The 13,553-nt window shown below is 38.5% G+C and overlaps 1 protein-coding gene across 2 annotated transcripts in view; it reads left to right on the top strand.

Annotated features, from left to right (window-relative positions):
• spock1 (SPARC (osteonectin), cwcv and kazal like domains proteoglycan 1) overlaps nt 1–13,553 on the top strand; it is a 112,526-nt gene that overhangs the window by 80,771 nt on the left and 18,202 nt on the right. For both annotated transcript variants that reach the window (XM_080288424.1, XM_080288423.1), the window contains exons 6-7: nt 4,730–4,862; nt 8,637–8,757. In XM_080288424.1, coding sequence (XP_080144550.1) covers nt 4,730–4,862; nt 8,637–8,757 — 254 coding nt within the window. The remainder of the gene's footprint in view (nt 1–4,729; nt 4,863–8,636; nt 8,758–13,553) is intronic.

Below are 13,553 nucleotides of genomic sequence, written 5' to 3'. Positions count from 1 at the left end.
TGTTGCAGTCTTTACAACACATCAGAAACAGGTTTGTGAATGTGATTATGATAATGCAACGTTAATTGTGTTTTTGAGCAGTTTTGAAACAGTTTCGAAACACATATTATCTTTGTCATATACCGAAGAGCAGCGGGAGTTTTTTTTCTCACTCTTTAAATCAAATTTGTGCTATTAAGCGAGCTCGAAAAGCTACAACTTATTATATCTTTTAAAGTGCTATGCCAAGTTTAACTTCAATATCCTAACTACCTGCAAGGCAGTTTCAACAAATTACATCAAGCAAAAGCAAACAAGTATCGTTTTGTGTTTTGTGTGTTAGCACTGTGTAATAACTCAGCGTGCTTCATTGACAGACATTGGCTTACGTATTCCCAACACCAATTAATTTTAATCACACTATCTGTTTGCTCTGTCACCACCCAATTTGTTTGTGTTTTCAACCATTGCCAATTTTAAGGGTTTTCAATTTTTCAGTTCAAGAAGCATTTCTTCAAGAAGACATCAGAATATTTCTCTGTCTCTGTCTTGGGTTTAATTGATTTCCTCAAGTCATTAGCTCCTAAGAATCTTGACTATAATCCTTTCTTTCCCTCCATTTGTATTAAATTAATTACAAGTGCTATTTTCGCTCTAATGTGACAAATTATTCACCTGGACTGTGAAATTTCCAAGTATTATCATTCACCCGAGCTTTTGACAATGATATGTATATTATTTTGAATCAATTTAAGATAAACTAGTTGCACCAATTGGCATAAAACCGATTCAGTGTCCTCCTAGAGGCCAAATCCAAACTTTGTTGTTCTCCAGACATTGGCAAACACATATTGTGTAATAATTTACACAGTGATGAAGTATGTCCTGTTTATCTAGATTTTACTCACTGCTTCCCTGTAAACAGCACAAGCAAAAATCCTTATGCAAATTAGTTTCCTTTTCTAAACAGCTGTCGACACAAAAATCCCAAGCACTCTTTGGTCTTCCTCTTCAAACTGAAAGATTTGAGTATAAAACTGACTTTTCTTATTGGGGTGATAATATTTAGCTGCAGGCTTGAACGTCTACATTAGCAACCAAGCTGTAATTCAAAAACCATTATGGAGGCTCGTTTATAATTTTTCGCCCCCTCTGTCCCGCTGTGACGGGGTTGTACTTATGTCAAATCAGAAACTTTACAGACTACAGCATCTTGGAAACTCTCAGCGGGTAGCTGAAATATATTGTTAGATGAGGGAGATAATGATCACTTTCTTTTGTCTGTTTGAGATGGAAATATCGCTACTGTCTTGTCTTCTAATAAAATGATTGGGAGATGGATGAGGGGAAGCGTTGGCCTTTGTGATGAACTTTTGTCTACATTTAGCTGATTGTATGGGTTATTTTTCAGTGATGTGTGCATGCCTGCTGTGCTTTAGCAGCATTAACTAGTTTAGTTAGTTTGTTGCGCTCTTAACATGATTTTATAATGGAATAGACTTAAATGTACATTACTGGGACAAAGTCTTGAACGACCCCTCATTTTGTATATATAATTTGCTTTGTAGGAGCAAGACTGATTTTTTTTTTCAATTAATCAGGAGCAATAGTTCAGTTATTCAGGCTTTCTGTAGGTCTGTCTAAGTTTTTCTTTGGACATTGGCTGCTTGTTCACTCGTTTTCAATCCAGTCCTTCTACCTGACAATTTTTTAAAAGATTTTCAGGATTTCTTAAGCCCCTGAACACTGACCTATGAATCATTCAAACATCAAGAATGCACCCGTGTTGTGTTCACACAGATAGTTTAGCAGAGAACCAGTTTTAAATGCTGCAGTTTGATAGGCATGAAATAGTACTTTTTTTAGATTAGGAAACTGGATGTGTAGACAACAAAAGAAGAAGTTACAAGCCTGGAAAAAAAAACTATCTACAAAAGATGAACAATACAGGTTAAGAAACAGTAAAAAATCCAGCAAAGACCTGACACAGGACCTGAGAGATAAATATGGCCTTCAGTCGATTCATCTACTGTTCGCTGAAGCCTCATCAGAACTGATCTCAGTGGAAGGATAGCTGTCAAGAAGCTATTCTTAAGGAAGGAAAATGGGGAGTTTAGGCTGAGGTATTCCAGATTACACAAGAAGTGGACTGAAAATCAGTGGTAACAGGTCTTATACGGTGATGAATCCAAATGTGACATTTTTAGCTCAGATTCCTGTCAGTATGTACGGAGGAGGTCAGGAGAGAGATACCACAGTGAGTGTCTACAGCCATCTGAGAAACACGATGGAGGCTCTGTGGAGGTGAAGACTATTTAAAAAACTCAGAAATTTGAAAAAAAGCTTCTCTCAGAGAGGTCAGGCTTTGTTCAAGAATAAATTTGGTCATAACAAATATTGATTTTCAGGCTTGTTAGAATTGTACAAACTCTGTTTTTTGTTTTATATACTGTATTTACATGTAGGTTTGCACATGTTTAAATAAATGTGGGGTGACTGAAGATTGTAATACCTTAATCCTGTGCTTTTATTATCTTGATCTTATTTGGTGATTTGTTGCATTTTTTGTTTTGTGTTTTATGTATTCTTTTATTTGGTTCATAAATGGTTTCCATGTTTAATCCTTTGACCTTTGGATTATTCACTTCATTTGAAAGCTGCGAGCTGTGTTTATTTAAATTTTAAAATATGGGATAAATAGTTGCAATTTTAAATGGTAAATGGTAAATGGCCTGTATTTATATAGCGCTTTACCAGTCCCTAAGGACCCCAAAGCGCTTTACATATCCAGTCATCCACCCATTCACACACACATTCACACACTGGTGATGGCAAGCTACATTGTAGCCACAGCCACCCTGGGGCGCACTGACAGAGGCGAGGCTGCCGAACACTGGCACCACCGGGCCCTCATTTTAAGGATATTTGCCAACCATTTTTTTATATTTAGTATCTTTTTTGTAATGCTTTGCTGTATATTTGATTAAGGTATTTAATTCACTTAATGAACGAGTCTCAGGACTGGATAATTTAGCCAACAATGATTTATTTGCTGTGTATGCTGTAAAACTTACCAGTTTACATAACTGTACATGAAACTGTTGATCAGAACAAAATATTTGTGAAAACGTTTGTAAGTTACCGTATTTCCCGGACTACAAAGCGCACCTGAATATTAGCCGCACAAGCTAAAATCAGGGGAAAATCCTGTTTTGTACATACATTAGCCGCACCTGACTAAAAGCCGCAGGTGTTTCAATGTTGACTTATCATATGTAAGAGAATATGCACAAAGCGAATTGTCAGGAAAGAGATGGCTGTTTGGAGACACACCCCTTTTATTAATATTTTGAAAAACAAGTTATGGGTACATATTTACATAACTTTTTAGGTATATGTACAAGTAGCGGTAATTACAAGTACAAAACATGTACTGTGCTTCATGAATGAGTAACAAATGTAGTACATAACAATAACCTACAGCACACCAGAAAAATAGATTGGACTACCTTTTAGGCTCAGGTGTAGTGACACGGCTTTAACAAGAAGAAAAGTCAGTCATTCACCACCATCTTCCTGCGCACTAAAACCACCAAAGTCCTCTTCTCCAGTGTCGCATAGCGGTACTTTGAAGTTTGTTTTTCGCGCTACTTGTACGGCACTATGTTGCCTGGCGGATGGACATGTGACCAACATACCACTCTTGAACCCGATACTGTGTGTCTGATCACATGCCCTTCCGCCAGGCAACGTAGTGCCGCACAACACCGGAACAAACAAAACAAATCGTCTTACGATATGACAAAAATCATGGAAAATCCATAGAAAAGCCGCACCTGACTAAAAGCCGCAGGGTTCAAAGCTTGTGCAAAAAGTAGCGGCTTATAGCCCGACACTTACGGTAATATTCCAGTGGGAAAGTTTTTTTTGTTTGGTTTGGTTTGGTTTGGGAGGGGGGGGTTTCTGGAATGGATTTTTTTACTATTTTTTGTTCTTGAATATTTTATACATGTCAGACATTCACTTGGTCAGAGGTGTTCTCCAAATTGAGAAATATTACAGAAATTTACAGAATTTTCAAGAGTCTCTTCAGCTTTATTATCTGCTTGATAGATCAGGAGGCAGCCGGGTGTTCAATGAGAGCACTTAGACAGAAATTGCTGCAAGATTTGGATCAAACATAATTACACTGCTTATTGAAAGGGACTTCTCAGAAAATCTGCTTCTTCTGACTCTGACAAAAAAAAAGAATTATGATCATTACAACAATTTCCCTCTGCACACAAATGTTATTATGCCTATACTATATGTACTACTAAAAGTTTGGCTTCTGGCTCTGTGTAATCTTTTACTTTGTATGTCAAAAGTCAAACATATAACTGTCTAAAACAGCAGTCCCCAACCCCCGGGCCTCGGACCGGTACCGGTCCGTGAGTCATTTGGTGCCGGGCCGCGAGAGTTGAGGCTCAGGTGTGGAATGTATGGTTTTCAGGGTTTTTAATCGGTTTTCAGCATTATTTTGTTATCGTTTTGATCGTTAACTCGGTTTTCCTGGGTCTTTTCACGTGTGTTATGAATAAATCTTCTTTTTTTCAGTACCGGTACTAGTTTTATTTTGTTGTATTTATCCGCGACACCTTAAAGGCCGGTCCGTGAAAATATTGTCGGGCATAAAACGGTCCGTGGCTCAAAAAAGGTTGGAGACCGCTGGTCTAAAACATTGTTTGTAATGTTTTTTTCTCTCCACCAGTGTGAAACCCAGGAAAGGCAGTGCAGGCCACAAGCATAGGCTTGAAGCTGGTGCTCATGGGAAATGCAGGCTCTGCTCAGCCCTCCAGTCAACTCCTGTTTGTGGTTCTGATGGGCACACTTACTCCTCCGAGGTGAGACATAACTCTGTTAGCATCATTGGAATATGAGCATCTATAGTTTTGATGCTCTTACTCAATGTGCTCATTCTTCTTCAAATTCATCAGTCGTCACCTTTTCTTCCTACCCAGATGCCTCCACTGCATTGATTCATTTTGAGCTGCAGGTTCCCAATAGTCTGCTGAGCAAATTTCTCAAAACATCACATTGCCTGTGATGTCACTGGGCATTTTGGAAAAACTGTTCACCCATTGTCCCGTGCAATTCTTTCTAGCCACTAACTCCTACCTGTAAGTGCCTCCTGAGCTACATAAAATCGCACATAGACACAAACTCACCATGTAATTAGAAAAGACATTTCACGGTTTAACCTTTGTGATAAGTCAAGAAGAAAGTAAATAGAAGAAGTTAGGGCTGGGGGAGGCGAAGATCGATATCCAGGGGCAGAAAATGCCATAAAGAAGTGAGGCTCCGTCCTTGGTATAACACACTGTAGATTCTTATTGACGTCCATGTTCATCTTAACTTCTTGTCCTTGTATTCAACCCTTTGGTTGTCAGCAGTGAAACACAGTCCAATACACAGAAACCGTAAAACATAATGGACAGCACTTTAGTGTCTTACACAGCTAATTCAAAGTCTTAATGACAGTTATTGGCAAAATGCAGCAATCTGGGAACTGAAGACTTTTTGTCACTTTCGCTGTAATGTATTCCAACATTTCAGTCAGGAACTTACCTTAACAGCGCAATTTTGTCTGATGAGACACAATCAATAAAAGTAGAGCAGTATATGTTTTTGTGTGTTGGAAATTTTTGGGGGGACATCCCAACATTAAGCATGTTAATCTCCTCAGCTCCTTTGGAAGATAACTGCTCAATTGAACTGTCAAATGTACAAATATATATGATTGTGAGATTTAGATAGAATTTTTGTATAAGCTATATAGATGTTGGCACTCACGGTGCCCTAGGCAATTTCAATGCAAAGTTTGTTCAAGATTGGTCCACTCGTCTAGAAGGAGAAGGGAACATACATGCGTACATACACACATACACACATACATTGATCTTTATAGCACGGTGACACTGTGGTTGAAGTGTGCTGTAGATTCAAATAGCCTCCATAAGCTTCCATTTATGTTATAGTTAGAGAACATCCATCCATCTATACATTTTCTTAACCACACTGTTCCAGTTCAGGACTGAGGGAAGAATTCAAATGAACTCAATTTTATTTATATAGCACAAAATCACAACAACAGTCACCTCAAGGTGCTTTATATTGTAAGGTAAAGACCCTATAATAATACAGAGAAAATCACAACAACCACTTGACCCCTATGAGCAAGCACTTGGCAACCTTGGCAAGGAAAAACGTTTAAGAAGAGGAAATCTCTGGCAGCGGTCTGCCACGACCTGCTGGGGGTTAGGGTCATAGGGTAGGAGGTGGAGTACAAAAATAATAGTAAATAGATAATGCTAACTGGCTAATAAACATTTTCATGCGCATCCTTATGTTTTGTTGACCCACGCACCTACCCAGACCTCCATCCTTACTGCACCAGCGAAATCCACAACTGCAACTCCAACCAATCAGTATGACACAAACTGCGATTATCAAGGTCTGTGCCCTGACCCGCAGAAGTCGGGACGTAGGCCTCGCTAATGACCAACACTGCCTGTGAGCTGGGACTGAGCTGAGGAGGAGTCGTGTTAAAGGCGAAAAAAGAGGAAGAACAAAAAGCCGGGGGAGGGCTAGGAAATCCCTCTGCTCTCTGTGGTAAATTAGTTGGAGGGGTTCAGTTAGCTGCTGGAGTGATGGGTCCCTGTGGCCCAACTTAAACTCTGCTCACCAGTGAGCTGCTGGTCTCAAGCTTATTCATGTTTTATTATTACATTACATGCCTCCCTCATCATAACCACACACACACTCTCACACACACTCAATATCCTATTAAGAGGACAGTGCTCTTATCTCCTGAGAGGCTTCGGCCCACTAAGTTAAATCCATTACTTACTTCCTCTTAAATCATCCTTTCTCCTCTCCTCTCCCCTCGGCTTCTCTCCTCACCTCACCTCTATTTTTACTTGACCAAGTCAGGTGTTAAAATACTGTTTCATCAAAACCACATTAACCCCAGGAGAGAGACAAACATAAAGATTCATGGTGCCTCTCTCTCTCTGACAGTGACTGGGGGAGGACATCCATTTCCCCCACCCTCTATCCCCACCCGTCTCTCTCTCTTTCTCTTTCTCCCTCTCCCATCCGCAGACAGCTAATTCAATATGTTGAAAACAGGACAGAGCACTGTTCCTTTGTCAACAGATTTCATTAAGCAACATTAGCGGCGCTATCAAAGAGGTGACAGGGAGGAAATGATGGATTTGAATTAGAACGTGGGAAATTAAAGTGCTGGAAGGATAAGGCTAAGCCTGTGTAAGGCGTGATATGCGTATAGATGTTTATGCACCGTCATGGTCCCACTCTGACAAATCCTGTCGTCATCATCTCGCAAACAGAATTTACATATCTCATTTCAGTTTTCATTATTCCTCTTGGAAGGGTCTGGTAATTGGATTTTTTTTCCTCCAACTAGTCCAAACAATTTCTTATCCCTCACTTACCTGAAATGAGATTTATGCTGTTAAATTACATTCAGAAGTAGTCCGTCTTGCTTTTTGGGTTGCATTAGGTTTGTACTGCAGTGAATAATAGAATGTCAACGGGAATCTCGGTTTCTAATGGCATGTCTACATGACTGCCTAACGGACATATTTGTTCATCCAAGATAAATGACCAATCCTGTATCAGCAAATGTTTCCCATAATCAGCTCAAATAAGAAATATTCACGTTTTTGTTTTGTTGTAATTTCATATATACAATAATAAACCACCATGGTTTAGACATACCAGCTAAGGAGCGCCATTATTTGTTTTCACCTCAGGTAACATCCAGTTCCCACATAACGCAGCTCAGTACAAATTCTATAGTAAACACTCACTTCCTGATGCTTGCCAAATCTTCCAAAGTTCACGCTTGTTTGCATGGTTTGCAGAAAAATGTTTTTGCTCATAGTTACCATCTTTCAGTTCAGTCAGGTCAAAGTTGTAGATTCAGGGCAATATTTTGGACTGAAAGTGCTCGTGAAGTGTTGCCTCCTTAGACTGCAGTATATAATAGGGATCTTTAATACACCCATGCACTCTGGTTTTTATTTTTATTTCTTTCCCGCAAACTTTGTCAATGATTTCGTCAATGACAGCTTGTTGTCTTACACTCATAGCGCTTGCAAGGCCACAGGTGACATTATACAACATGCAGATGAATTTATTTTTATTTATTTAGCTGTGTAGTATCTCAAGTGTAAGGAAAAAATGTTTGAAGGATTTTGTATTGCTCATGTTAGGAATAAAGTGGAAATTTCAAGAATAAGTTGAGAATAAAGTGGAAATGTTGAGCATAAGATCAAGTCCATTGCCAGCTATTTCACTTACAAAATTAACTATTTCATGTTTAGTTTTATTCTGCACCATCTCTTCAAAGCCCTTATACGTATCACCACACTGTATAACAAATTTATCCTCACAATCCCAATTGTTTTCTTTGAAATACTATTTCAGCATTTTTTTAATCAAAATAATGAGTTTATTTTCAAAGTTTTAACATCATTCTCAAAACGCAAAACAACAACAAAAAAACTTGTCAAATTAGTGTTTCCTTTTTGCTCTTGTCATCAGTGATTGTGGGAATTAGACCCTGAAAAGGTCTTTGTGGTTTTTTACAGTGTAAATTGGAGTTCCAGAGCTGCCTGTCTGGGAAGAAAATCTCAGTGAAATGTGATGGGCTATGTCCCTGCTTGCCCAGTCAGGAGCTCAGCAAACCACTGCACAATGGCGAGAAGGCTGGTGAGTACTTAACCTGATAGTCATCTTTTTTCTTTAACCATCAGGTTTAAAGTTGCTTCCTTTTTATTTAGGCGGTTACGTAGTTAGTCGTGTTTGCCTTTATTTGAGCTGAAAAAGATTATCTGCATTTTAGCAATTTTCAGCTTCAGAAGCACTCTACTATGTCTCACCAGACACACACACACAAAAACATCCTTTCACTGGTAATCCCTCAAACTCTCTGGTGATTCAAAGTGTTTCCATCCTTTTCCTGTCACCCCTCTCCTTACTTATGTTATTTTCTTTCCTTACCGTCCCATCACCCCCACCCATTCTCTGACAGCTGCAGGGATCAGTGATGGAGTGAGTGTGTGTGTGTCTTATTGTTTGTCATGGAAATAGGATTTCAGCAGATGGATGGAGAGATTCTGGTAGAGAAATGCAATCTAAAGGAAAGCAGCAAAGGAATAGGATGGATTGTTATCGTTACAGACTTCCTCTCTCACAAATAGGGGATTGGTGGAATGGTTTTACTTTGTGTAGTGTTGATCGATCGATCTATCTATCTATCTATCTATCTATCTATCTATCTATCTATCTATCTATCTATCTATCTATCTATCTATCTATCTATCTCTCTCTATCTCTCTCTCTATCTCTCTCTCTCTCTCTCTCTCTCTCTCTCTCTCTATCTATCTATACTTCATACAGAAATCAAACTGTACTCTCAGAGGTCTTATCTAATTACTATTTGATTGTGAAGCATTTATAAAGCTCCCGAGGTTCAGTGTCTGCTAATTAATGACAACTCTTTCTTTATCTTACAGTCTCGTCCATTAGCTTAAGTCTGAATGAATGGCGGGAACAGAAAGTGATGCGGTTACAGAGAAGTGTTTTAACAACTTGACTGCTGTCTAATTAATTCCCTTCTGTCTTTGCTCAATAAAAACTATAATTATGTGTTTGGTTTGCTAAGAGTCTGGCTCTGAGAGGGAACAGAGTGGATGAGTTTGTGGGAAAAAAGGAAATCTATTTCCAGATCTTGGACACTGTCAGCATGCAGCATTGGGGGGTTTTTTCTGTCTGGCTTCCTGCTTTGACTCTTTTCACTAAGGTCTATTTTTTCTGTCCCTATTTCTCATTTAAATAAGTTCATCTATGGTTTTGTCTTCCTCTTTTTATGACTCTCACTGACCTTTTCAGCACAGTGTCCTAAAAACCATCGATCAGATAGCAGGTCCAAATGTTTGTGCATTCAGAGGTGGCAGGGATGAGTGAAATGTTTGTCGTCTCCCAACCTGATAGAATCTCTCATTAGATCAGGAACATAAAATGGTAAACAGATGGGGGTGGCAGTAGGTGAGGAAAACACTCTGCGTATGTGTGAGATTGTGTTCCTGTGGTAACAGTCAATAGATTGCATCAGGTTGATATGTGCAGTCATTCGACTGTGTTTACGGAGTTTGAACATTGGTACCAGACTAGTAAATATCTCACTTCGCACTACACCTGCGTCTGTAACTGCAGGACCATAAGCATCACTTTATCAGTAAACAGTGCTGTTGTGTTACTGCCCCTCTGTGTTTGCTTGTTTCGGGTTTTTTCTCTGCTTAGATTCAGACACAGGAAGAACGACAGATGGTGTGCACTCTAATGTGTACCTGTACAAGTGTTCATGCAGGCTATTGTTTTAATATTCACTTTAATTAGATTTAATAAAAAGGAATAGATGATAGTGGGTTTTTTTCTTTTTTAAATTTTGTTTGTTTTGTCATATGCACAGTTGTAAATATGGGAAAATGCACATTTATTATTAGATATATGATGTATTATAGATAATGGCGCGTGCACACGCAGCGACCAGCAGTGAGAGTTTGGCGTCCTTGTATAAATGTTCTGTGTGTTTTAAGTGTTTTGCTTTTATGGGTACTTTTATGGATTTTTCAGGTTTTTACTTAAAGAATAAAATGGCTGCAAATAAACCTGATTAAGACTGGTCCAGTATGAAAAAAGACCCAAATCATGCAGTCAGGTCACTCTGGATGGCTTCTGTTCAGACTTTAGGTTAGCTAATATACTTTATCATCTTTAAAATCATTTTCATACTTTTTTTCCGCCATAATGATTCAGGAACTGCTTCAAAGCTTGGAAATAATCAGTATTTTAACATTGCCCTAAGGAGTGATGAAAAGGCTTTCTGCTCCATATGACTAAATATATGTCATGGACCTGACAATTTCTATGGTTGTTTATTTAAATCTTGTGCTTAACAGCTGAGACCTGTATTTCACTGCATTTTTAAAAAGTCTTCACAGGCACAGTGTTGCATGGAAAGAAGCTGTTTTAGTTCCTGCTCCTAAATCCATTTGTCAATTATCTTTACATCAGTTGATAGGAAAATAATTGAAAATCTCAACGAACTAAGTATATCCTTGATCCTATGCAGTTAGCTTATAAACCACACAAAGGAGTAGATGATGCCACAATAACCTTGATGAACATAACTGTTAAACACTTAGAAGGAAATACTTCTCATGGTCTCATGGTCAGCTACTGTTTGTTGAGTTTTCTTTGACCTTCAACACAATTCAGTCTCACATTTTAATCAGAAGGCGACTGGCATCCCACAGGATGTGTGCTTTTACCCTTATTTATTATCTGTTATCTATTATTTATTCCATACACAAATATGTGTGTACAGAGTTGGGTATGAAAGCAGGCTCATTTTAAAGTATCAAGATGACTCTGTTATTGTTAGTCAGCTCCAGGATAATGAGCCCAACCGTGGCACAGTCCTTGATGATTTTGTTAAAAAGTAATATGTGATCACTGGCTTTAGAACATGTACTCATACACAAGAGATCGCATCCATTAAGGGTCAGACGGTGGAATGTGTTCGGTCTTATGAATGTCTTGGAGCAATTATTGATTCAAACTTTGAAACAAACTGTGAAGCTGTGTGGGGACAAAAGGGCATCGGCGGCTGTCATGTTCAAGGAAAATTTCTCATTTCCACTGTGATAAATCCATGCTGATGTTATCTGATTGTGCTTTTAGTGAGACGTTTGTCTTTTTTCTGAGTGTCATGGATTGGTTATTTATCTATAGAGAGCAGAAGTCATATCATAAGTCATAGTTATATCAGAAGTCATAGTTTGCCCCTTGGGGATAAATAAAGTCTGATTCTGATATCGTTGGATGGTTTAATTGACCGTTTGGTGAGCTTCAGCTTGACACGGGCCTGTAGCTGGTTTGATTTTACTTTTTTACTTTCTTGATTGTTACAATCAGTTGCATTTAAAAAGTTTCAAGTGTCTATTTTGAGGGGGTTAAAATTGCTTAAAAGTTTTGTTATTGACTCCATAGTATTCATATGTTATAAGTGTGACTTCAGGATCCGCTTGCATCAGGAAGGGCATCCATACGGTGGCTCCGAGAGGCCAAACGGACTGCAACTTAAGAAAACACCAGCAATGAGAAAAAAGCTGTAAAAGCATACAAAACACGTTGGAAATAGGAAAAAACATCAAGGGAAATGTTTCTGGGGAGACAATAACCCGACGAACCAGTTGCAGGAACCCAAAACATGCTAGGTGTCTTTTATCATGTTATTGTCTCCTGAGAAACACTTCCCTTGTGCTTTTGGAAATCTGTTTTTTCCTATTTCCGTTGTGTTTTGTGTGCTTTTGCAGTGTTTTTCTTTTTGCTGGTGTTTTCTTAAGTTGCTGTCCATTTGGCCTCTCAGGGCCACCATACATAGTATAAAAAAAATGCCGCATCAAACACAAACTACCTGCTGTGGTGTGGAATAAGGGAGCAGCAAGAAGTAGCTTGCCAAACTTCCTTTAGTTGGCTCCAGTCTTAGGAAATCTACTATTTTTAGCATTAACATGTCAGTAATTAATCCAATGGGATTGCTTATTACTTTTGACTGATATAAAATTAGCATGCAGTGCCTTTCTTGACAGACAGCAAAGTTTTACTTCAAAGCTTTTTACTGCAGCAATGACTAAGGAATCACTTTGACCACATCTGTCTGTGCTAAAACTCATGAAACAACAACAACATTTTCCTTACGTGGCTTCACTAATTCCCATTCATGCAACTCATGTATGAATGGGAATTAGTGGTGTTTCCAACATATAAGCACAAACAGCAGAAGAACAGCTTGTTTTTTAAAGAAAGAGCAAACTATTATATTAGAAAAATGCACAGTGGTTAAGTGCCCAAATCCAACCGGGTGCTAAGCAGTACGTAAGTAACAGAAAAAAACCCACTAAGCATGTGTGCCCTAAGGACTTTAAGTCGTTCGTAACAAGGTAAAAGCACTGGATCAAGTCCATTTAAAGCCAGGAGGCATATCTGCAAAAAAGAAGCACACCATTTCAATTACACGACTTATCAGTATGTGGCACCATCATTAAGGCTCTGGTATATCCAGCTATAATGACAATAGCATATTCCATTAAACCGATGTTATGCTTGCATGTATTCTTATAGCGTTGTAGTGTGTGCCTGATTGTTTCAGCTGCAACCCCGGAGGTATTAGATGCTCTGAGATCAAGTTTTAAAAACATATAACACATCATTTAAAATCATAAATAGACTTGCTTTTACTTTTATATGATATCAAGTTCAACTGTGTATGATTACATCACTATTTAAAGCTTATAAATTACACAAATTTATTGTAATTGTTAATATCACTGATTTGACCTTGTTATATTTACAAGAAGTGCTTAAATGAGCCAAACATAATATTCTCTTTTTAAATATAATGTGCATGTTTTCATATCTTCCTGTAAACACTGTGGGGC

The sequence above is a fragment of the Astatotilapia calliptera genome, chromosome 2 (assembly GCF_964374335.1).
Source record: "Astatotilapia calliptera chromosome 2, fAstCal68.1, whole genome shotgun sequence".
NCBI lineage: Eukaryota > Metazoa > Chordata > Actinopteri > Cichliformes > Cichlidae > Astatotilapia > Astatotilapia calliptera.
The sequence above is the reverse complement of the archived record's forward strand: the minus strand, read 5'-3'. Positions and strand labels throughout refer to the sequence as shown.